Source organism: Dendrobates tinctorius, unplaced genomic scaffold (assembly GCF_039654945.1).
Source record: "Dendrobates tinctorius isolate UK_male_01 unplaced genomic scaffold, ASM3965494v1 ptg000107l, whole genome shotgun sequence".
In the NCBI taxonomy this organism is placed as follows: Eukaryota; Metazoa; Chordata; class Amphibia; order Anura; family Dendrobatidae; genus Dendrobates; species Dendrobates tinctorius.
In genome coordinates this window covers 32,031,479-32,057,145 of record NW_027361775.1, presented here as the reverse complement: position 1 = coordinate 32,057,145, position 25,667 = coordinate 32,031,479, and the positions used below count along the sequence as shown (strand labels likewise).

At 40.6% G+C, this 25,667-nt stretch overlaps 1 protein-coding gene across 1 annotated transcript in view; it reads left to right on the top strand.

The window, feature by feature from the left end:
* The window catches only part of LOC141100699 (solute carrier family 12 member 9-like), a 393,180-nt gene extending 368,575 nt beyond the window's left edge, over positions 1-24,605 (top strand). Inside the window, exons 12-13 of the mRNA XM_073589335.1 lie at positions 4,056-4,202; positions 21,108-24,605. Coding sequence (XP_073445436.1) covers positions 4,056-4,202; positions 21,108-21,928 — 968 coding nt within the window. The 3' untranslated portion in view covers positions 21,929-24,605. The remainder of the gene's footprint in view (positions 1-4,055; positions 4,203-21,107) is intronic.
* Positions 24,606-25,667: the final 1,062 nt, after the last annotated feature.

Sequence of the window (25,667 nt, the reverse complement as noted above, 5' to 3'; positions counted from 1 at the left end):
ATGCCCCCACTCCAAACTCCTCCCATACCCCGTCCAGCCATTCAGGTCACCGAGACCAAAACACTTTAGAAAACTTTCCCACCCATTGCAGTCATGGGGGGCTTCCTCTCAGGCTGTGCCCTGCCCCTGCCCCCATCTTTATTGATGCTTGTTTCAGGGGCTGATCCCTGCTCTGTCTCTGTGTGTCTCTACTTTAGTGTGTAGTGTCTCCCTTGTGCCGTGTTTCTCTATGCCCTGTGTGATGAGTACAGCGTTGGGTCTGTTGGCTTAGCTGAATAGTAATAAGCCGGTGTCAATATACCCAGTGTGCAGGACTCTAGCGCCACTCCCACATGTGACCGCACTGGTCTCTGCCGAGTATAGTGACACTGCTCTCTGTGCCAGCTTATTACTATTTAGGTAAGCAGACCGGGTGCTGCACTTATCGCACAGGGCACTGAGGGAAACCCCACACAAGGGAGACACCACATGGACAGAGCCGGGACCAGCCCCTGAAACGAGCGTCACTGATGATGTTTTGTTTCAGGGAAGGAGCGGGGCTGTGACAATGACCGCAGCCTCTGTCCCCTGATAATGCAATAATGCATTAAGTATCCCAGCATGCACTGGGGATACTCAAAAAAATCATCATCAGACAGGAAATAGGAAAAATAATACAAAAGCAGTTAGTGTAGTTACGGAACAGTAGGGAATTTTTTTATGCAAGTTTATTTGAAAATAGCTTAGATGGGACTAAATAGATATGGAAAAATGCTTTACCTTCGGACCATCCCATTAATGTATCTAGTAGCTTATGTTAGTAAAAGGTACAGTGAAGGAAATGATTATTTGACCCCTTGCTGATTTTGTAAGTTTGCCAACTTACAAAGACATGAATAGTCTATAATTTTAAGGTTAAGTTAATGCTGCTTATGACCCAAAGAGCAACGTCTCCACTGTCAAGCATGGAGGTGGAAACATTATGTTTTCTCTGCTAAGGGCAAAAGACTACTTCATCTCATGATTTAGAGATTATCTGCAAAGAGGAGTGGACCACAATTCCTCCTAACATGTGCGCAAAACTCATCATGAACTACAAAAAACGTCTGACTGCTTTGCTTGCCATCAAGGGTTTTGCCACCAAGTATTAAGTCTTGTTTGCCAGAGGGATCAAATACTTATTTCTCAATGCAACACGCAAATAAATTTATATAATTTATACAGTGTGATTTTTCTGGATTTTATTTTTGATATTCTATTTCTCAATGTTAAAATTTACCTACCCTTAAAATTATAGACTGTTCATGTCTTTGTCAGTGGGCAAACTTACAAAATCAGCAAGGGATCAAATACTTATATCCTTCACTGTTTATTAATTATGTATCTGGGGTAGCAATCTGATTAATATCTGCTACAGTGATAGAATTAGATTATGTCATGGTTAATGGCAAGTTTTCATGTTCTTTAGGATGGTGAAGATGATAAACCCACTGCGGCTAAGGATAAGGTTACTAAATGGGTAACCATCAAAATCTCTGAGGGTCTAGGACAGTGAAAGGTTTAACGTCTACATTCGTAATGGGCAAGGACAGTGAAAGGTTTAACGACTACATTCGTAATGGGCAAGGCTACTAAAAGTGTTTGCATCAAATCCATTTTTGGTGTAAGGCAGTGAAAGGTTTTTATCTTTAAATCCCTGGTTGCCTAGGGTAATTTCTATATATAAAACTGCATGTATGTATGTGTGTGTGTATCACCAACCAATCACGAAGCATCTTTCATTTCCCCAGAGCTGTTCAAAAGAAGCTGAGCTGTGATTGGTTGCTATTAGCAACAGTTTTCCTTGCAACCAATCACTAAGCATCTCTCATTTCACCAGAGTTGGTGAAAAGAAGCTGAGCTGTGATTGGTTGCTCTGAGCAAATTTACCTCAGCAGACACTGACATGGTGGGAGAAATCTAGCATCCCTGGGAACATGAGCTCCCAGCCATTGTCTGCCCCCAAAAAAGGAGCAGAGAGCACATGACAGAAATGAATCACCCCCTCCCGTGCCCATATTCACATCACACATCCTCCATCCCATAGGCACATCTTCCCTCTAAAAGGGATCTCCGGTATGGAAGTTAGGGCAAATCCATCCAGCGCTTTGGTTTTGACCCCAGGCCTCTCTTAAAGGGATCCCCGGTATGGAAGTTAGGACCGTTCCACTCAGCTCTGTGGTTCTGACCCCAGGGTCTCTTAAAGAGATCATTGGTATGCAAGTTAAGGCAAATCCACTCAGCGTTTTGGTACTGACCCCAGGCCTTTCTTAAAGGGATCCCTGGTATGGAAGTCAGGGCAATTGCCTTCAAATGCTCTGACCCCAGGCTCTCTTAAAGGGATCTCCTGTACGGAAGTTAGGGCAAATCCCTCAGTGCTCTGATTCTGACCCCATGGTTCTGTTAAAGGGATCATTGGTATGCAAGTCACGGCAAATCCACTCAGAGCTCTGGTTCTGATCCCAGTCTCTCTTAAAGGGATTCCCGGTATGGAAGTGAGGGCAAATCCACTCTGCACTTTGGTACTGACCCCATGCCTCTTTTAAAGGGATCCTCGGTATGGAAGTCAGGGTAATTGCCTTCAAATGCTCTGGTACTGACCCCAGGCTCTCTTAAAGGGATCTCCTGTATGGAAGTTAGGGCAAATCACTCAGCGCTTTGATTCTGACCCCAGGGTTCTATTAAAGGGATCATTGATATGCAAGTCAGAGCAAATCCACTCAGCGCTCTGGTTCTGAAGCCAGGCCTCTCTTAAAGGGATCCCCGGTATGGAAGTTAGGACCGTTCCACTCAGCGCTCTGGTTCTGACGCCAGACCTCTCTTAAAGGGATCCCCGGTATGGAAATTAGGACCGTTCCACTCAGCGCTCTGGTTCTGACCCCAGACTGACGGGATGATGTGGGATTTTAGGGGTAGTAGTCCGGTGGCTCTGGCTGACGGGATGATGCGGGATATTAGGGGTAGTAGTCTGTGGCTCTGGCTGATGGGATGATGTGCGATATTAGGGTAGTAGTCCGATTGTTCTGGCTGATGGGATGATGTGGGATATTAGGTGTAGTAGTCCGGTGGCTCTGACTGGATGATGTGGGATATTAGGGGTAGTAGTCCGGCGGCTGTGACGGGATGATGTGGGATATTAGTAGTAGTTGTCCGGTGGCTCTGGCTGAAGGGATGATGTGGGATATTAGGGGTAGTAGTACGGCGGCCGTGACGGGATGATGTGGGATATTAGGGGTAGTAGTCCGGTGGTTCTGGGTGATGGGACGATGTGGGATATAGTGAATGTGGCTATGTGGAGTGGGCGGGGCTCTACAGTCAGCTATATATATATTTATATATATATATATATATATATATATATAATCATTATAATTTGTTATAACTAACAGTAGTTAGTTACTATGCCCGGGCAGCGCTGGGCTCTTCAGCTAATAATAATAATAATAATTTTATTTCTATAGCGCCAACGTATTCCGCAGCACTTTACATTATAGAGGGGACATCTACAGGCAATAGACATTACAGCATACCAAAAAACACATAGATCAAAAAAGATACCAAGAGGAATGAGGGCCCTGCTCGCAAGCTTACAATCTATAAGGAAGAAGTCAATGCCAAGATTCCTAGTTGACTGAGAAGAGGTTAACATTAGTATTCCTAGTGATTTAGGCCAGAGGACGGTGTAATATTTTGTACATGTTGTCAAGTGAGTTATTCACCTCTCTATCTTCCAAAACTGCAATTTTGGCAGCTGGAACTTATGTTTCCTGGAAAGAGGACTGTTTTTTATGTTGGGGGTCATGTATAGTGCTTCGGCGTGGGTTCTTTGTGTCTTCTCATATAGCCATCTCTATGTCCGATGTTCCCATTACAGCGGCCTCTACAGTGTCTTTTTAATGATTATTATTACCAGGAAATTCTGCAACCATTTTAAAGACTTGGCTATTCTGCACATCCATGGATATTTTCTATTCATATGTAAAGAGATTACTTTACGACATATGTTTTCTTTTTTTTACTTTGTTTCTTATTTGCAGATTTGTTGCCCTCTGACCCTCTTCAGGCTCAAACAGATCTCTGGCTACAGCTGGTGGATGAGCTCAACATCAAGGCGTTTGTGAACCTGACATTATCAGACTCTGTGAGATACGGAGCTCAACAATTGCTTTTTATTTCTGGATTAGGTAGGTTCTCTATTTTCAGTATTAATTCTGTTTCTATCACTGACATTGGCCCAGCGTTGGTTTGGGACTGTGTGTACAATTAGACTGAGAATGTCAGAAGATCACAGCAATGACTGTTCTGTAAATAGTCAGCCCAATCAGTTAAACTGGATGGTATCATTAACTGATGGGCACATTTCACTGCTGATGTTGCTTTATTAGGCTACTTTCACATTAGCGTTTTTTAGCGCTGCGCTTCGTGCGCAATAGAAACGCATGCAAAAAAACTCCTCATGCGTTTTGCATGCGTTTACGTTTTTGAGGCGCATGCGTTTTAACCAGTTTCTAGCCATGTTAACTCTTAAAACGCATGCGATTTTAAATGCAGGCGTGCGCATGTCTATGCGCACGCCTGCGTTCCCTTAGACTGTTAGACTGTAATGTGTTATTTTGTTGCATTCCGTGCGCAAGTGTGCTCATGCTTTTTTTTAATCCATTGGATGGACCCAAAAATGCAACAGGTTGCGTCTGGCGCACCTGGGCGCACACTACAAAAAACCGCATATGATCGCGTGCAAACGCTAGACCATGTGCCCACCATGTTAAACATAGGGGCGCATGCGCATGGACGCACACGATGCGCTGCGCTAGAAAACACTAATGTGAAACCAGCCTAAGTGCATGAAACATTAATTATAACTGCTTCTATTACAATAGATGGGACTTAGTTGGCTTGGATAAAAACAATCTATTTGGGTTTTTTTTAATTAAAGTAATTTTTATTGAAATTTTCGATACAAAAAGGAAAAACGAAGAAATCAACAACCCGCAATAGAGGTACATACACCTCTAACCCCGCTCTCCCCTTCCCCCCAGTTTACAACCCCAATGCAAACAATATTTTAATGGTAACATGGTATAGCTGATTACATATAGTGCCGCTCCCAAAATTGTTACAATAGTACAAAGGAAGATAACAACAGTTAAATATAAGTCTCAGTTAAAGAGCTACATATCTGAAGTCTCCGTTCCGTATTGTAAGCCAAATCAAATTATAATGTAATTATCTCTGTAAGAGTCAAATCTTGTTCCACCTTTATATCGTCGTATCAGGATAGACCCAACCTGAACCTGATCGATCAGCTCTCTCGACGCAAGACCAGAATGATCAATCCAACATGCCCATATTTTTTCAAATTTGGAAATAGAATCTCTCTTGTGATATATACCTCTTTCCAAATTAACTAACCAGTTTATTTTTATTACATATTCTGCAATGAGGGGGTTTGGTGGGAGATCCAATACTGGGCTATCAATTTTCTGGCCATAAAAAGCATTCTAGATACAGCTAACTTCCCAACCTCTTCTGTTGGCAAGTCTTCTATATATCCTAGGATACATACAAAGGGGGTTCTGCTCAGCTCAACCGAATATACTCTATTAATTATCCCTATTACTCCACTCCAGAACGCTTCAAGATTTGGACACTACCATAACATGTGCAGTAGGGTGGCTGTCTTTGTTCGACACCTTGGACAAAGAGGATCGGGTCTAACTCCAATATCGAACAAAAACTTGGGAGTACGATAAACTTGATGAATTACATATAAATGTGACAAACGATGGGCTTCTCCCAGTGAGAGTCCGGGAACTCTTTCTAATATTTCTGACCATAAATTGTCCTCAATAGGACCAATATCTCGCTCCCACCTCTCCTTCACACGTACAGGATGATTCAGAAGCACCAAATGCAGTATGTCCCAATATAAATGAGAAATCATCCCAGCTGTTCATGTGGATTTTTCAATACGCTGTATAATCTTATTCTGTTGCATGGGTTTTCCTGCAATGAGGCTTTCTGCTTGGTACGCGTGTCTAAGTTGTAAATACTTGTAAAATTGTGAATTCTGGATCCCAAATTCCATACGCAAATAAGTAAAATCTCTAATTCTATCTCCCTCCAATATATGTTCAAATCTACGTATCCCTCTTCGGGCCCAGCTCTCAAAACCCTTCAAGTGGCTGAGATTAGAAAGGGAAGGGGTATTCCATATAGAAATATACTGAGACACCCCATGGATATCCTGCATTTTTTAACTTTTTCCCATAGTTTGTGTATTAACAGCAGAGTAGGGAATTCATGTGTTTTTGTACCAAAACCCCCTGAGTCCAATACCTCGTAGAGACAATCCGAGTCAAAGTAATGTTGCAAAAGTTGACGCTGAGCTCCCCCTCCCCCAGGATCATCCCAACTGCATATGTGTTGTAACTGTGCTGCCGTGTAGTAAACCCATGGGTTAGGGACAGCCAAACCCCCATTGCTTTTTTCTCTTTGCAAAAATTACAATCTGATCCGTGGAGGTCCTTTACCCCATATTAGCTCTCTAAATAGTGAATTTATCTTATGGAAAAATCTCTGCGGGATCCATTGTGGTGAATTGTGTAGCATATATAGTAATTGAGGCATCCAGATCATTTTGACTAGGTTAGTTCGTCCCACCACCGATAAAGGCAAAAGTAGCCAGATACCTTTCTTAAGCTTAAACGTAGAAAGAATGGGGAGGAGATTAAGGCTCTCATAATCACTGACCCGTGGTGTAATTTGTACCCCCAAATATTTAAATTGTGAAAAATTATAATTGGATGTATTAGCTGTATTATCCACCGGTAGAAGTGCTGATTTGCCCCAGTTAATCCTCAACCCAGAATATTGCCCAAATTCCTGAATCACCCTCATGGCCTCTGGCAGCGCATGAGATGCATTAGCCAGAAAAAGCAATGTGTCATCGGCATATAAGGCAACCTTTTCCTCTAGTCCTCCTTGTTGAAACGCCGTTATTTTTTGATTAGATCTAATCATTGCTGCCATGGGTTCAATGGCCATAGTGAATAACAATGGAGACAATGGACATCCCTGTCGGGTACCCCTGCCCAAGTGAAATGGAGTAGTGAGACGGCCATTAACTTTAATTCTTGCTTTTGGAGAGCAATATAGGAGCTTTACCCAAGCGATAAATGAATCTCCCAGCCCAAATTTATGTAGTACTGCCCAGAGAAATTCCCACTCAAAAGAATCAAAGGCCTTGGCTGCATCAAGAGAACAGACCACACTGTCTCCCGAGTTGTCGGCCGGTAATTGTAAATTAAGATATAACCGTCGAATATTTACCGCTGTTGATCTGGAGGGCATAAATCCAAATTGATCTGTATGTATTAGGGACGATATCACTCTGTTCAGTCTGGTGGCTAATACTTTGGCAATAATTTTAACATCTGTAGGCAACAGAGAGATAGGTCTGTAAGAATCAGGCAACAAAGGATCTTTGTCTGGTTTAAGGATAACTACAACTAGAGCCTCCTGCATTGATGGGGGTAGAGAGCCAGTCCCAGTCGCCCCCTGAAAGGTCTTAAGGAGCTGGGGAAGTAAAACATCTCCAAATTTTTTATAAATTTCCGCAGGTATGCCATCTGAACCCAGTGATTTATTATTGGGCATAGATGCAACCGTATCTTGTAATTCTTCCAAATGTAATGGACTATTTAAATAAATCCTGTCCGTGTCTGAAAGTGTGGGCAATGAAATACCATCCACGTAAGACATTATTTGTTCTTTGTTATATTGTAACTTAGAGATGTAAAGCTCTTTATAAAATTCAGAGAAAATTGTTAAAATTTTGTCAGGACAATTAACCAATACTCCATATTGAGTGCTCCGATAAATGAATTCCCCCTCTGTGCCCTAGAAATTACTGCTAAGAGGTGGCCTGCCTTCTCCCCTTCTTCAAAAAAATCTGTGCTGTGAAAATAATCTTTTGGTATTAGCTCTTTCTTTAATGTGAGAGTCATACACCTTTTGTGCCTCCTTCCACTCCAACAAATCTCGTGATTCCCCTGTAGATATGTATTTATGCTCTGTCGCCTGGACACCTTCCCTAAGAAATACTCCAAACTGATTAGACTTAGTCTTAGACCTGCTGACCCCCTGAATTAAAGTCCCCCTCAAACAGGCTTTCATAGCATCCCATATCATATTAAGCGATATCTCACCAGTACCATTTTCACGAAAATAATGTTTGAGGGCAAGCGAGAACGGCTCTATGTCTACAATCTGTAACCAAAAATGGTTGAATGACCACAAATTATCAGAAAGACTCAAACCCGGTAGGAGGTCAAGACTAGTTAGTATGTGAGAGTGATCAGATAGTACTCTGGGTAAGTATGCAATTTTGTCCATCATGTGCAATATTTCTTCCGAACCCAGGACCAAGTCTATTCTAGATAGAGTATTATGTGTTTTCAGAATAGCATGAGAAGCGCTTAGACTTAGGATATTTAATTCTCAACTAGAGTTGAGCGATACCGTCCGATACTTCAAAGTATCGTATCGGATGGTATCGGCCGATCTTTAAAAAAAGTATCGGTATCGCCGATTCCGATACCGGAAGTCCCATTCAAGTCTATGGGACTTCCGGTATCGGAATAAGAAAAACCCTTTCCTGCCCTTGTACAGCCTCTCTGGGGTCTGTACGGGCCTTTCGGGGGGCTGTGCCGGCCTGCCAGGGGGTCTGTGCAGGCTCCGGTGGTCTGTGCCGGCCTGCCGGGGGGCTGTGCCGGCCTGCCGGGGGGCTGTGCCGGCTCCGGGGGGCTGTGCCGGCCTGCCGGGGGGCTGTGCCGGCCTGCCGGTGGTCTGTGCAGGCTCCGGGGGGCTGTGCCGGCCTGCCGGGGGGCTGTGCCGGCCTGCCGGTGGTCTGTGCAGGCTTCGGGGGTCTGTGCAGGCATCGTCCGATGGGACTACAAGTCCCATCGGGCGATGCCTGCTACCATGACAGTGATTGACACATTAGCCAATGATGGGACAGTAGTAGTCCCATCATCCGGCTAATGTGTTGAATGTAAGAAAAAAAAAAAAATTTACATGCTACATACATACAACATGCATACTACATACATGCTACATACATGCTACATTCATACTACATAAATACTACATGCAACATACATACTACATATATACTACATACATACTACATATATACTACATGCATGCTACATACATACTGCATGCTACATACATACTACATGCTACATACATACTACATGCTACATACATACCACATATATACTACATACATACTACATACATACTACATGCATGCTACATGCATGCTACATACATAACACATATATACTACATGCATGCTACATACATAGTACATGCTACATGCATGCTACATACATACTACATGCTACATACTACATATATACTACATGCATGCTACATACATACTACATGCTACATACTACATATATACTACATGCATGCTACATACATACTACATGCTACATACATACTACATATATACTACATGCATGCTACATACATACTACATGCTACATACATACTACATATATACTACATGCATGCTACATACATACTACATGCTACATACATACTACGTATATACTACATGCATGCTACATACATACTACATGCTACATACATACCACATACATACTACATACATGCTACATGCTACATATATACTACATATATACTACATGCATGCTACATACATACTACATGCTACATACATACTACATATATACTACATACATACTACATACATACTACATGCTACATACATACTACATATATACTACATGCATGCTACATACATACTACATGCTACATACATACCACATACATACTACATACATGCTACATGCTACATATATACTACATATATACTACATGCATGCTACATACATACTACATGCTACATACATACTACATGCTACATACATACTACATGCTACATACATACTACATATATACTACATACATACTACATATACATACTACATGCATGCTACATACATACTACATGCTACATACATACTACATGCTACATACATGCTACATATATACTACATATATACTACATGCATGCTACATACATACTACATGCTACATACATACTACATATATACTACATACATACTACATACATACTACATGCATGCTACATACATACTACATACATACTACATACATACTACATGCTACATACATTCATACATATATACTACATGCATGCTACATACATACTACATATATACTACATGCATGCTACATACATACTGCATGCTACATGCATGCTACATACATACTACATACATACTACATGCTACATACATACCACATATATACTACATACATACAATACATTCATACAATACATACATAGACATACAGTACATATAACATAGAGTAACATACTTACCAATACTTGTCACATTGTTCCCCGAAGCCATTGTCTTTTCCGGAATAAATATTAACATAACAAACCACAAAAATACTCACCCACGATCCGAAGCAGTCCACGAGTGTGTCCCACGACGATCTTGGGTAGAGAACTGCAGCATCAGCTGATGCCGCCGTTCTCTACGGGCTGCAGGAATCCAATGACGGAAGGTAGGTATCCTTCCGCACTGTATTCCTCCGCCACTTAAAAAAAAAAAAAAAGTCCCTAGTCTCACTTTATGCCATTGCTGTGTGGGAAGTATGTAGTATGTATGTAGTATGTATGTGGTATGTATGTAGTATGTGGTATGTATGTAGCATGTAGTATGTATGTAGCATGCATGTAGTATGTATGTAGCATGCATGTAGTATGTATGTAGCATGCATGTAGTATGTATGTAGCATGCATGTAGCATGCATGTAGTATGTATGTAGTATGTATGTAGCATGCAGCATGTATGTAGCATGTATGTAGCATGTATGTAGTATGTATGTAGTATATATGTAGTATGTATGTAGCATGTAGTATGTATGTAGCATGCATGTAGTATGTATGTAGTATTTTTTTTAACATTTAACACATTAGCCGGATGATGGGACTACTACTGTCCCATCATTGGCTAATGTGTCAATCACTGTCATGGTAGCAGGCATCGCCAGATGGGACTTGTAGTCCCATCGGACGATGCTTGCACAGACCCCCGGACATCAGCACAGCCCCCCGGCAGGCCGGCACAGCCCCCCGGCAGGCCGGTACAGACCCCCACAGAGTGCACAGACCACCGGCAGGCCGGCACAGCCCCCCGGCAGGCCGGTACAGACCCCCACAGGGTGCACAGACCACCGGCAGGCCGGCACAGCCCCCCGGCAGGCCGGTACAGACCCCCACAGGGTGCACAGCCCCCCGGCAGGCCGGCACAGCTCCCCGGCAGGCCGGCAGAGACCCCCGGAAGGCCCGAAATGACGGCGCATCATGATGCGCACACACCGCGCATCATGATGACGTCAGGCTGTCAATCAACTGAACTTCCGATTCCGATGCCGAATTCCGATATTGAAAAAATATCGGAAGTCGGTATCGGAATTCCGATACAGCAAGTATCGGCCGATACCCGATACTTGCGGTATCGGAATGCTCAACAATATTCTCAACAGATCTAACAATGAGAGCTCCGCCACCATCTCCCCAAATCTAGAAATAGGGTGATGTTGTCAGCCGCTCGATCCTTGTTCACAATCACGTCACTTGGCAAGTGAAAAGGTTTTAAATACTAGAATAGGGACTGTCCCACAAGGGACGTGGCGGGATGGCTTGTACATTATTTTGATCCAAATTATGTTTACTAAATACCCTTATTATTATTACCTTTATGCATTATTTGCAGTTTATTTTTTACTTTTTAGTTCAGGATATTTGTGTTTTTTGCTTTTTGCTTTCTCCGTTATGGGCCAGTGGAGTTCAGGATAAGCTATAGGTCCTGGAGCGCTCCCTCCCTACGTCTGTTCACATCCTCAGCCAGGCCACGCCCCCCTACTATCTATTTGTTACATCTATTCTAACCTTATATGACAGCATTCCAATAATAACAATCATAATCCCCTTTTTGTCGGCTACTCTGAGCAGATTACCCGCGATCTAGCTGATGGCTCATGCACAGTTTTGTACATGAAAAATGTAGTCCCATGCATCGACTCATATTAATGTTGTTTATAGTACCTCCTCTGGAAGTATGAACGATTCATTACGTCTCTAGATACGTCTCCCTACATCACAAAAGTCCTATTTTTTTCCTACCTACTTCCATTACTGAACCTTTATGCCAACTATTTGCATATTTTGAAGAGATAAGTGTGTTCCAGGCTCTGGGTAAAGGTGCTGTAGATTTTAGATATCTTTTGGCCTAACTCTTGAACCCCTTATTCACATTCATAGCTGAGCTTGCATGTGTTTTCCATTGGTGGAGTGGAGTAAGCCATTGCTACATATATCTGGTATCGGATATTTCTTGGGACAACAAAAGGATTGGTTGTTGAAATGAAGTGTGCCAGTTTCTTTTAGTTCCGAAAATCTTATAAAACCAGATTAAAGGGAATTTGTCATTAAGTATTTGCCAGCTAATAATCTGAAAGCAGCATAATGTAGGGATAGATCAATGTGTCTCGTACTGGGCTACTTGCTGTAGATTTGATAGAATCACTATTTTATCAGCAGGAGAGTTTCACTAGAGGACTAGTAAACCTGCTGCCATGGAATTCTCCATATTCTTGAGCTTTTAATAAACTCAACCTCACCACTTACTGCCAGCTTTCTTCCTATTCACAGTGTCCACAGAAAGCCGCCAATCAATGGTGGGGGTACATTCAGTGAACAGGTAGATGTGCAGCACATGAAACAGCAATTTTTTCAAAATGACAGCAATCAGCCAAGTAATTGACACCTCATTGGAATCAGGTTCTCTTCAAAAACTTTGCAACAGATTTCCTTTACCCCCTTCACGACCTTGGACATAGTTATAAGTCTAGGTTGGTAAGTACTTACCGACCTTAGAATTATAGATGCGTCATGGTGATTTTATGCTCACTGGAACTGAGTGCACGCAATTGCCCTCGGTGTCCATAGTCATCGCAGGAAACCGATGATTGCCAAGGTGGCCCGACATGTCATGACTAGTGATGGGCAAATAGCATTGTTGCTCGGGGATTTAGTTTTCGTCGTCTCAGCTGCATGATTTGCGACTTGTAGACAGGCTGAATACATGTGGGGATTCCCTAACAAACAGGCATTCCACACGTATTCAGGCTGTCAAGTAGCCGCAAATCATGTAGTTGAGGTGTGACGAAAACTAAATCTCCGAGCACGCCAAAATACTCGGAGTATACTCTCTCATCACTAGTCATGACGACATGCGGGTCACCAGCGCTAGTAAGCTTGTTGCGCCATGCTCAGTGCATGATGTATCAAGCTTGTATGTCATTGCGGCATTGACAGTTTACAAACTGCATTGCTATACTTTATTGAGGGACTAAGTAAAATTGGTAAAAATATGTTAAAAAATTAAATAAAATAATTACATATATATATTTTAGCCATAAATAAGTATTTCTAGGGGAAAAAATAAACAGAAAAAGTACGCGTTTGGTATCGCTATGTCTGGAACAGTCCGACCTATGGAACTGTCCCATTGGTTGACCCCTTCAGTGAACACCGTAGAAAAAAAAGAGGCAAAAAACAATGCTTTATCATCATGCCGCCGAAAAAAAGTGTAATAAAACAGGATCAAAAACACAAATATATATTAAAATGGTATTTCAGAAAACGTCATCTTGTCATGCAAAAAAATTGTTTTTTATTGTGTAAAAGCTCAAGAACATAAAAAAAATGTTCGACAGTGTGGAGTGGAGGTATTTGTGGGCGGTAATGAGAACCATGGGATTTGGTGATCAGTTTGTGAATTGGGTGCGTTTGCTATATACATCCCCTAGTGCTAAAATACGGGTTAATGGTTTGCTGTCTGAGAGTTTCTCCCTATATAGGGGAACGAGGCAGGGGTGTCCCCTGTCCCCCCTGCTGTTTACAATTGCGGTAGAGCCGTTAGCGGCAAAGATTCGGGGTACTACGGATATCCGTGGATTCCAATATGGCTGCCACTTAGAGAAAGTGGCTTTATACGCGGATGATGTGCTGCTTTTTCTGGCTGATCCAAGCGACTCCCTGAGTTCGGCTATGGCAGTTATTGGTAAATTCGGCTCTATTTCTGGACTGACTATCAACTGGGATAAATCCGTGTTGCTTCCCGTGGACTTGGCTGCTCCCCTGGCGCTAGACCCTGGGACCCCTTTGAGGGTGGTTAGGGAGTTTAAATATTTGGGCATTGTGGTCTCGGCTAAATTGGAGGAATATGAACGGCTTAATCTTACCCCCCTTATCAATAAGTTTCAACCAAAAATTGGAGCATGGAAGAAACTATTCCTGTCTGTGGCAGGTAGAGCAAATTTATTAAAAATGATCCTCATGCCCCAGTTCCTATATATACTTCATAATACGCCTGTCTGGTTGGCGCAAAGTAAATTCTAACGTATTGATTCTGTTTTCCGGGACTTGATCTGGAAGGGTAGTAGGGCACGCATTAAACTTGAACATCTACAGAGGTCAAAAGAGGAGGGGGGCCTGGCAATCCAAAACCCATGGGTTTATTATGTGTCATCCCAATGTCAGCATATGGTGGGGTGGGGGGAGCCAACTCAATCTACATCGGCCGGGAAGGTCCTTGAGTTTATAGTGGGCAGAGGTCCGCTGCTGGCTAGTCTAGAGGCTGGTAGGTTCCGGGTGAACCCTAAGGGACTCCCGACGATCACTATTGTGAACAAGATTTGGCAAAGAGTTAGACAATGGAGGGGCATTACGGAGTTCACGCACTTTTCGTCGGTTTGGTTTGATCCGAGACTGGGGGAGTTAATACGTCTGAGGGGATTTGCTCAATGGAGAAGGGTCGGGATATGGTTTATGTCACAGCTGTTGGTTGACGGCATGCTTAAGACTTTTGACGAGATCAGGAGGGAGTTCCCTCTTAGTCAATCTCTCTTCTTTCAATATCTGCAGCTGCGGCATGCAGTCGATCGACAGCTTAAAACATCAAGAATAGTGGTGCAATCAGATGTGATGGTGAATCTTATAGGGTCACTGAGGGGCACTAGGGGTTTCATCTCATTCGTATATAGGGATTTTTTGGATTCATTCCTAGTAAGGCACCCGGCTAAGTCCAGAGAAAAATGGGAGGAGGATGTGGGCCCAATCTCGGATTCTCAGTGGGAGAGCGTATTACAATTCATCCCCAAGGTCTCTATGAGCAAAGCCAGGAGAGTCTCACAACTCTACCTAATACATAGGGTATAGAGGACCCTGGTCTGGATGAAGAGGGCAGGCCGGAGGGGAGATTCTTGCTGCCCGCATTGCTCTGAGGATGGGGCAGATCTCCTACATATGATGTGGTCCTGCCCTGCCCTACAGAACTTTTGGGTACAAACACTTAATTTGACTCAGGAGGTAATGGGAGTGGATCTTATAAGGAAACCGCTGACGTGTGTATTGGGATACATGGAGGATATTGCAGTTGATGAGTGGGGGGAAGCTGACCATAGCCAGAATCCTATATGCTGCCAGAAAGCTCATTGCGGCCCACTGGTTAGATGATAAACCGCCAGTTAGACAGGAACTGATTAATAAGGTTAACTTTATTATTTTGATGGAACATAACATATATGTGAAAAGAGGTCAACACATGCAGTTTGAGAATGTGTGGAGCGCCCAGGCCTGGCTTCGTAGGCTCTTATGAGAGAAAGAATGCGTCTACCTACGCGCCCTTGACCCTCTGTGTTGGTACTTTAAACAGGGATCTTAAGAGGCTGTCTCAAAAAAAGATTACAAATGTGACATGGTGTGTGATAAGTGCAATGATTTAAAGGGATGGGGTTAGGGTGGATGGGGGGAGGGTAGGGGATTTAGGATGTAAGTACACTTATATCGCCTGTCAGGTTGAACATGGTTTACACTGTTCCAAATTATTATGCAAAAAATATTTCCTCATATTTTCTCTAAATTACCTGTATGAATTGCAGTCATTGTTATTTTCGAGTCATCTAGTATAATTGCAATGTTTTTGAACAAACTGCCTATGAAAACAATATATTTTTAAAAATAAGAAACACTCAAAATGCATGTTCCAAATTATTATGCACAGCAGAGTTTTCAACCTTTTTATTTTGAACAAAAAAATGGTCAATTGTGAAATTATAAGCATTATCAGCTTATTACAAAATGAAATCAAACAGTTTTCAAGTCAAAACTTTATTCTACGTGATGTTACATTTGCACATAGGACCCCTTGTTCGAAAGAAGCTTCTGAACTCTCTCGTCCATTGAATTTGTCAGTTTTTGGATGGTTTGTGCTTCAATTGTTTTGCATGTGGCCAGAATACCCTCCCAGAGCTGTTGCTTAGATGTGAACTGCCTCCCGCCATCATAGACACTCCTTTTGATGATGCTCCAGAGGTTCTCAATGGGGTTGAGGTCAGGGGAAGATGGTGGCCACACCATAAGTTTTTTCTCTTTTATGCCCATAGCAGCCAGAGATGCAGATGTGTTATTTGCAGCATGAGACGGTGCATTATTATGCATGAAAATGATCTTGCTGCGGAAAGCGCGGTTCTTCCTTTTGAACCATGGCAGGAAGTGCTGCTTTAGAAGCTCCACATAGATTATGGAGTTCATCTTTACCCCTTCAGGGATCCTAAAGGGGCCGACAATCTCTCTCCCCATGATTCCAGCCCAAAACATTACTCCACCTCCTCCTTGTTGGCGCCTTAGCCGTGTTTTCATGGGGTGTCCATCAACCAGCCATCCTCCACTCCATCCATCTGGACCATCGAGCGTTGCACGGCACTCATCGGTGAACAAAACAGTTTGGAAGTCAGTCTTCATGTATCGTTTGGCCCACTGGAGCCGTTTCTGCTTGTGTGCAGTGGATAGAGGTGGTCGACAGGATGGCTTACGCACAGCTGCAAACCTCTGAAGGACCCTGCATCTTGTTGTTCGGGGGACGTTGGAGGCACCAGCAGCTTCAAAAACTTGCCTGCTGCTATGACAAGGCATTTTTGCAACTGCTCTTTTAACCTGGTGCAATTGCCTGTTGGAAAGAGTCCTCAATTTTTCCTTATCAGCATGCACACGTGTGTGCTGGGAATCAGCTACATACTTCTTGATTGTGTGATGATCACGATGAAGTGTCTTGGCAATGTTGATTGTAGTCACGCCTTGACCTAAATACTCCACAATTTGTTGCTTCTCAGCAGCCGACACATCCTTTTTCTTTCCCATTTTGGCAAAAAATGTAGGCTTCTTAATGTGGAACAGCCTTCTTAAGTAGTCTTGCCTTTATTTGGACACACCTGCCAAAACTAATTTGCACAGGTATCTGCAATTGCTTTCAGTGATATAAAGAGCCCTGACACACATCACCATCAATGAGTTTAAATGACAAACAAAAAAAATTCTATCCTTATCACTCCTAAACTCTTTTTGCATAATAATTTGGAACACAGTTTATATTATATGCTAAAGATAAATGTATTGTTAAAGTTTCATGCTGACAACTTTTAAATAAAAATCATCTGATTCAAAAAAAAAAAGAACATAAAAAAATAAATGTAGTATCGCTGTAATTTTAGAATAAAGAAGAATAAAGCTGCCTTATCAATTCTACTACACGTGGAACGACATAAATTAACCCCAAAAAAGAAATTCCTCTGTCAGCCAAAATATGGGAAAATGATAGCTATCAAAATATGGCAATGCTAAGTTTTTGCAATAAAAAGCGTCTTTTAGTGTGTGACAGCAGCCAAACATAAAAAAAACTGTATAAATCTGGTATCGTTGTAATTGCTCCGACCAGAAGAATAAAGTCTGTGATCTGGCAGTGTCCGTTTTTTAAGCGCGGTCCGCCACAGTTTTTTGCACTTCGGAAAAGAAGGACCCGCTGAACAGAGGTCTGACTGAGTTCAAAGTAACTCTGCTGTGTCATTATTGTGAATGGATCCCTCGGGGTTTCATCTGAATCATGTCACTCTGAGACCAATTACTGGTCACAACAAGGTACTTGGGCACTACAATGGCAGTTTACAATTTTCGCTCAGCAACCTCTTCCACTGTTACTTGTCTCTGGAAAACACCCATGGAGTCAAAATAATTTCCAAAATGAGGTCACTTGAGGGCTGATTCTTTTCTTCTTGCACTTAGGGGCTCTCTTTATGGAGTCTGCAAACTAATCTAGGAAAATCTGTGCTCCAGTAGGCAAGTAGCACTCCGTCTCTAGCGAGTGTCGCTGTGTGGCTAAGCAGTACTGTACAGTCACATATGGGGTATTTCTACATTCAGCAGAAATTTTTTGACACATCTTGTTGCCATTTTTACCCTTTTCCCAGTGTCAAAATGTAAAATCTGGGGTTAAAACAAAATTGTGGTGGTAAAAATGTGGTTATTTTTTCTTCTCTGGCTAATGGTATAAAATTCTGTGACACACCTGTGGTGTCAATATGATCACTGCACCCCTAGATGAATTCATTGAAAGGTGTAGTATGTAAAATGTGGTCACATATGGGGGGTTCTGCTCTTCTGGCACCTCAGGGACTCTCCCAGTGGGTCATGGCACCAGCAAACCTTAACAGTAAAATCTGCACTATAATAATGGTGCTCTGTCCCTTTGGAGCTTTGCACTGTGCCTGAAAAGTATTTCCCGATTACATGTAGGCCATTGGCGCACTCAGGAGAAATTCTTACAACAGACTGAGGTCCATTTTTACCTTCTAGCCCTTAGAAAAATTAAAACTTGAGTCTAAAACAACATTGTAGTGGTAAAACTGTAATTACTCTTCCTTCACCGCCCAATGGTATAAAATTCTGTGAAGCACATGTGGTATCAATATGAACACTGCATCCCTATATGAATTTGTGGGTTAATTTTCTCCTGCTATCCTTTTGAAAATGAGAAAATTTGGGCCTAAAACAACATTTTTGTGGGAAAAATATATATTTTTTCAGTTTCACAGATTAACATTGTAAAATTCTGTGAAGCACCTGTGGATTCAAGCTGCTGGTCACACCTCTAGATAAGTTCCCTGAGGGAGTCTAGTTTCCAAAATGAGGTCACTTGTGGGGGCTTTCCATTGTTTAGACATATCAGCGACTATCCAAACGCAACATAGCTTCCTCTAATGATTCCAGCCAATTTTGCGCTCCAAAACTCAAATGGCGCTCCTTCCCTTCCGAGCTCTGCCATGCGCCCAAACAGTAGTTTTTCCCCACATAATAAGTATCTGCATACGCAGGAGAAATTGCACAACAAATTGTTTGGTGCAATTTCTCCTGTTACACTTAAAAAAAAATTGGGGCTACATTTTTGTGGGAAAAATGTATAGTTTTTCACTTTCACAGATCAACGTTGTAAAATTCTGGGAAGCACCTGTGGGTCCAGGATGCTCACTATCTAGATACATTCCTTGAGTGGTTTAGTTTCCAAAATAGGGTCACTTGTCGGGGGTTTTCCACTGTTGAGGCACATCAGAGGCTCTCCAAATGCGACATGGCTTCCGCTATTGATTCCAGCAAATTTTGCGTTCAAAAAGTCAAACGTTGCTCTTTCCCTTCCGAGCCCTGTTGTGCACCCATACAGTAGTTATTCCTCACATATGGGGTATCTGCTTGCTAAGGAAAAATTGCACAACAAATTTTGAGGTCCATTTTCTCCTGTAACTCTTCTGAAAATAAAATAATTTGGTTCTAAAGTAATATTTTCTATCAGATAGCCCCTGAAAGCAACTTCAAATGTGATACGGTCCCTAAAAAAATGGTTTGGTAAATCTTGCTGGAAAAATGAGAAATTACTGGTCAACTTTTAACCCTTCTAACTTTCAAACCAAGAAAATGTTTCAAAAATTGAGCTGATGTAAGGTAGACATGTGGAAAATGTTATTTATTAACTATTTTGTGTGACTTAACTCTCTGCTTTTAGCGCCTACAAATTAAAAGTTTGGAAATTGCTAAATTTTCAACATTTTTGCCGAATTTCAGATTTTTTCACAAATAAACGTGTCATATCAAGCAAATTTTACCACTATCATGAAATACAATATGTCACGAAAAAACATCCTCAGAATCAGTGGGATCTGTTGCAGTGTTCCAGAGCTATAACCTCATAAAATGACACTGGTCAAAATTGTAACATTTGACCTGGTCGCGAAGGTAAAAGCAGACTTGGGGGTGAAAGTTAAATCTTAGTATCAAAGGCTATACTTAAGCCAAATTTCCTGCAAACATGGTTGTATTTTTGTTGCGTATACGAATACAGTTTTTTCCTTGGATGTCAATGAGGAAAAGCTGCAGCAAAACCATGATGGGCATGGGAAAGTGTGTGTTTATTTCTTTAAGGCCACGTTCCCACCTTCAGTATTTAGTCAGTATTTTACCTCAGTATTTGTAAGCCAAAATGAGGAGAGGAATAATCAGAGGAAAAGTACAATAGAAACATGTCACCACTTCTGTATTTATCACCCACTCCTGGTTTTGTCTTACAAATACTGAGGTAAAAAAACTCAACAAATAACGCAACATGCGCACATGGCATAAAATGTAAGATTTGTGCATTTACATTTATATAATATTTGAATACAGTAGAGAAATGGCAGTGAAATAGGCAAAATTTCTACTATTTTTCCCTCTAATGTTTTATGCACATAATCCTCTTTCTGTTTATGCTGCTGTAATTTTTATATTGGTGTTTTTTCAATTAACGTAATAAATATTTGGATGATATCACATTTCCAAAAAATGAAGGTAAACGCCAAAGAAATTCTGTTTTCTCTACAACGATTGCTTCTGTAAAGTGTCTCCTCAATCTGTAATACTGAATATTCATTTACTGACTAATATATTCCTAATATGCCTGTACCCAGAATCATTATACCAATATCTCATATTCCAATAACCCTGGAAAATGCACACATTATGAAATGTATATTTTATTGCTGTAATGTTATTGATTGCTCGGGGTCTATGTTATTGTGTTTTGCAGGTGGAATGAGACCAAACACTGTTATCATGGGGTTTTACACCCGCTCCTCAGCAGATGAGCTTCTAAGGGATGAACTTGAACTGGACCAAGTTAGATCACGTCCATCCATGCATACCTCAGCTGGAAGGAAGCATGCCACTGAAAATTTCTCCCCCTGGGAATATGTTGCCATCATATCAGATTCTATTAAGATGTCCAAAAATGTTGTGCTAGCAAGATACTTCTCAGAGTTTGACAAAACTCGTATCTGCAGCCAGAAGGGTAGAGAGACATATATAGATGTGTGGCCATTAAACCTTCTGCGACCAGACAGCGCCACTTATGTGAACACCTGCAGTTTATTTCTTCTTCAAATGGCCTGTGTCCTGAACATGGTAAGATCTTGGAAAAAAGCTAAGCTGCGTTTGTATCTCTGTGTAGAGAGGGAAAATGGTCTTCATGGCCAGGAAGTTAAACTAAAGCAGCTACTAAAAGACCTTCGCATAAAGGCATCCATCCATACAGTTGTGTGGGATACTGTGGTTGCTCTCCATTGGCATAATCAGGTGGCCGGAAACTCAGAAATTTCTGAAGAATCTTACCTGAACTTCCCAAACAATTCAATAAGGATATCAAGTGACTATTTAGAAGCTGTAAATCAGATGATTCTTGACCAAAATCCCAACTTGCCTCCAGCTGTCAGATTCTTGTATCTACCTCGCCCTCCTGCAGACACATCTGTGTACAACAAATTCCTACATCAGGTGGAGAAGATAAGCAGGAATTTAGGACCAACTTTACTTATTCATGGGGTCACTCCTGTTACAAGCACTGAGCTCTAATGTATTTGTAAACTTGATCTGAAGTTGCCTCTCAGTTCAAAAAGCCTAGACATTTACATGCCAGAAAAATGTCTGGAGACCTCACTATAATTCACCCTCTGAGAGTCTAAATCACTGTTAGAAATTTTAGTTAATGCCATTCTGCCTTAATTGAAATTGCTTGTGAGATTTTCTTGGGATTGCCTTTGTTGGTATCTAAGCCAACAACAAAGAATATGTGGAAAAGATTATTCTTTCAAAAGGGGTTGTACTAGATTCAAAAAACATGTCTGCTTTCTTGCTTCTCTGGTATTGCAGCTCCGCTATGTTGAAGAGAATGGAGCTATGCTGTAAACTCACAGACAACCTTTTGGCAGGTCTGGTGTTGTTTTTGGAGGGAAGCTCCCATGTTTTTCTAAAATCATGTCCAATTCCTTTGGCTGAGTTCACATGTTAAGGCTTGAACAATTACAGAAACTAAAATTGAGGTATTATTTCCTATTGCTTAGCTTAAACTTGAACTTAGTAGTTTTGCCAAATAAAAAGGCTATGACTATATATATATATATATATATATATATATATATATATATATATATATATATATATATATATATATATATATATATATATACGTGCATGATAGCTGGAAACCTAAATCTGCTACAAGTTGACATGTGTATTACACTCCAGGGATCGATGACCACTAAAGCACAATTATGGACTGATGCAGACCAAGAGACGAGGTGCTCTTAGCTTTTGATATTTTCAGAAACTTCAGTGTTGGGCTTGAATTCTAAATACTGTAATACTCAACACTCACATTTCTGGTGCCCTTTATAGCCATCATCACAAGCAGTCGCCTTGAATTAGACTTTTGTTTTCTTTTGAAGAACAATATTTACACTGGATGTAAATGATTAAAATACAAAGCACATCCCAAAAGTTTTCCATCCTTTTATAATGGACTAAAAAGTCTAATGTGTCTATGAAACAGACATCTCTTATAACATTGGATTGATATCTGATACTTGTGTGGATAATGCCTGGAACAGGCTCATCCTTTTCTGATTTTGATGATGTTGCTGCCTCCTTAAGGGATAATTACATTCTCATTCGAGGTTCGGTACTAAGCTCTCTTAGTTTTGTTAATTTCTCTTGCGTCCTCCACTAAATCCTTTTTAACTTTGAGAGCTCAAGAATACACTTATACCAAACAAGGATTTTCTGCCTTCCTCCTCCAGCCTTTCTGATAATAGTAGATCTATCTGTCTTGACTCTTTCTTTACATCTGCATTGTAACTTATTGTTCAAACGAGTAATGCAATCATGTTATCAATAGTATCAAGAGTCATAGATTTTAACTGGTTTTTAACTGAACTTCCGCCTTATTTTATAATAATACTAAAATTTCAATGAAGCTTTTTACCTGTAAAACTCAATAATGTCTAAATGCCTATTGATCCTTATTCTTCTGTTTATCTTTTGTAAATATCTTATCTTTTACTAACAATTTCTCAATACAATTGTCCAGAAGAACAGTCTCAAAATATATAGGCTGATTTATCAAGACTAGTGTAGCGCACAACCATCCTACACCAGACTTGCTGAAATAGAAGGCACTGTAAACCTTAAGATGCATGCACCTATGTGCACTGTGCCAAAAATGCAACTTGGAGAAGCATTTCTGCCGTACAAAGCCCTGGAATTTTTCATGCTCCCATTCCGGCTCTGCCCCAGACTTGGCCATTTTGGTGACACCGAATCAAACTTGTGAAAAGTGTCAGAAGTCACAATATTTTTGTGCAACTCCAAGTTGTGTCAAAAATTTGCGACTTTACAAAGCTTTTACAACAGTTTTTATGGCGTAAAAGCTTTGATGAATGGGCCCCATAGTGTTTAATATCAAACCAATGTCTGGTTGTGGGCAGTGTTTTGATGTCAGTCAATGTATAGTTATGACCAAGATTGGTAATGTTCCCAAGTTTGAAAACCATAAAGCTATTGCTATCCATTTTTTTTTTTTAAGTTTGTAAAATCTACAAACTTAAATCTTCCATGCCTTAAGCCACTCTTCTTAGAATGAAATACATCTCTGATTTCACCCCAAAATCAATAAGACCCCCAAACATTACAAGTAAAGGAAAGGAAATGCTTAAAGTTGTTTGGTGGTACTAAAGAAAATTGTATAAAAGGTTTTTGAGATGTTTCTGTCAATTTTTCTAATATGTAGTCACAATACAGAATTTTACAAGTATATTAGCTCACTTTATTACAAGTGTACTCAGTGGTACAAGTGTTTTTTGCAATATTATATGCCTGCTTTCACCAATTGTACTTAGTGTCATTGTCAGTAATTCGCTTTGACAGAATCTAAGTCTTTTTTAATGACAATAAGACCAGATCAAACATGCCTATGATTTAGTTGGACTTAATTCATTCTTTCCATTTTGAATATTAGATTTATCTGCAAAACTAAATGCCGCCTTGCAAAAAGGTAAAATGGTTACATTTGTACGGATATTATATAGGTCAACAGTATCATTGTCTACATTTATCTGTAGAGTTTTCATTCTCTTTTTATGTTTTATTATACTGTGCCTGATATCCTGTTATGTGCCTTATGACAACTAGTGCAATACATTCATATGCCAATATTGTGTAACATTTTTAGTCGATAAAGTACATGTTTACCCATTTTCACTCTCTTGCAGCTTATTTTTGTACTGTATTGAGCAATTTCTTTTTAAATTTGTATATTGCAAAATTTATTTTCTGAAAATAAAAGTTCTACCTTGCATAAAAGTAGGAAAACAAATGACATACGTTTGACAAAAGGTTTATATAGAATATTTTGTTCTTTTAAAAAAAGTAACTTTTTCTGTTAAAGAAAAGTGTTTGAAAAGGAATAAAGATGGCATAGGTTTGTGCGTCACCTTTGAAAGGTAACTTCAATTCTCAGAGAGAGAGACGAGTTTGGGAGTACAAATTTATGACGAACTTTGACACTCTCAGTGCTGGAATGAATGTGTCGCATGGATTTATGTCTTTTTACATCAATTAAGGAATCTCCTTTTAAAACCGTGTGGAGGCATCACAACACAGAACTAGACCCCAATCAGAGGACCATAAAACATCTGGACTCCTTATCTATGAACTGGTCCAATGTTTATATTTATGTTTCTCCCTCTCCCATATTGATAGTTCTGCTTCACGTCACTTGTCTTATCTATTGCATTTTTTCTAGGCTGTATTGTGCATAAATATGTGACTTCAGATTTTGTATTAGTCTAGCCTGATGAAGAGACCTGAGTAGTCTCGAAAGCTTGCAATGTGTTACCATCTTTTCAGTTAGCCATTAAAAGGTATCAACTACTGAGGACTCTCAATCCTGAATATTTTTCTATCGATATAATAGACAGGTATAGTACATTGCAATAGAGAATAACTGCAGAGTTTTATAGACATGATTAGAGGATTGTAAGTCCTCTACTGTGAACTGTAAACTAGTGAAAAATGTAAAGTTTTTTTATTATAGCAAATAATAAAAACAAGATTACTAATCATAGCTGGTGTCACTGCAAATGTAGAGAACCGTTTGATAAACTTAATACACTATTTATCATGCGCAGTAAACAATAATATTCAATGTCAGAATTGTATATCATCATCCACAAAAAATGGAAAGTTTATAAGTTAATAAGTCATATGTACCCCAAAATCATACAAATCAAAAACTACAACTACAGTAGATTTGCAA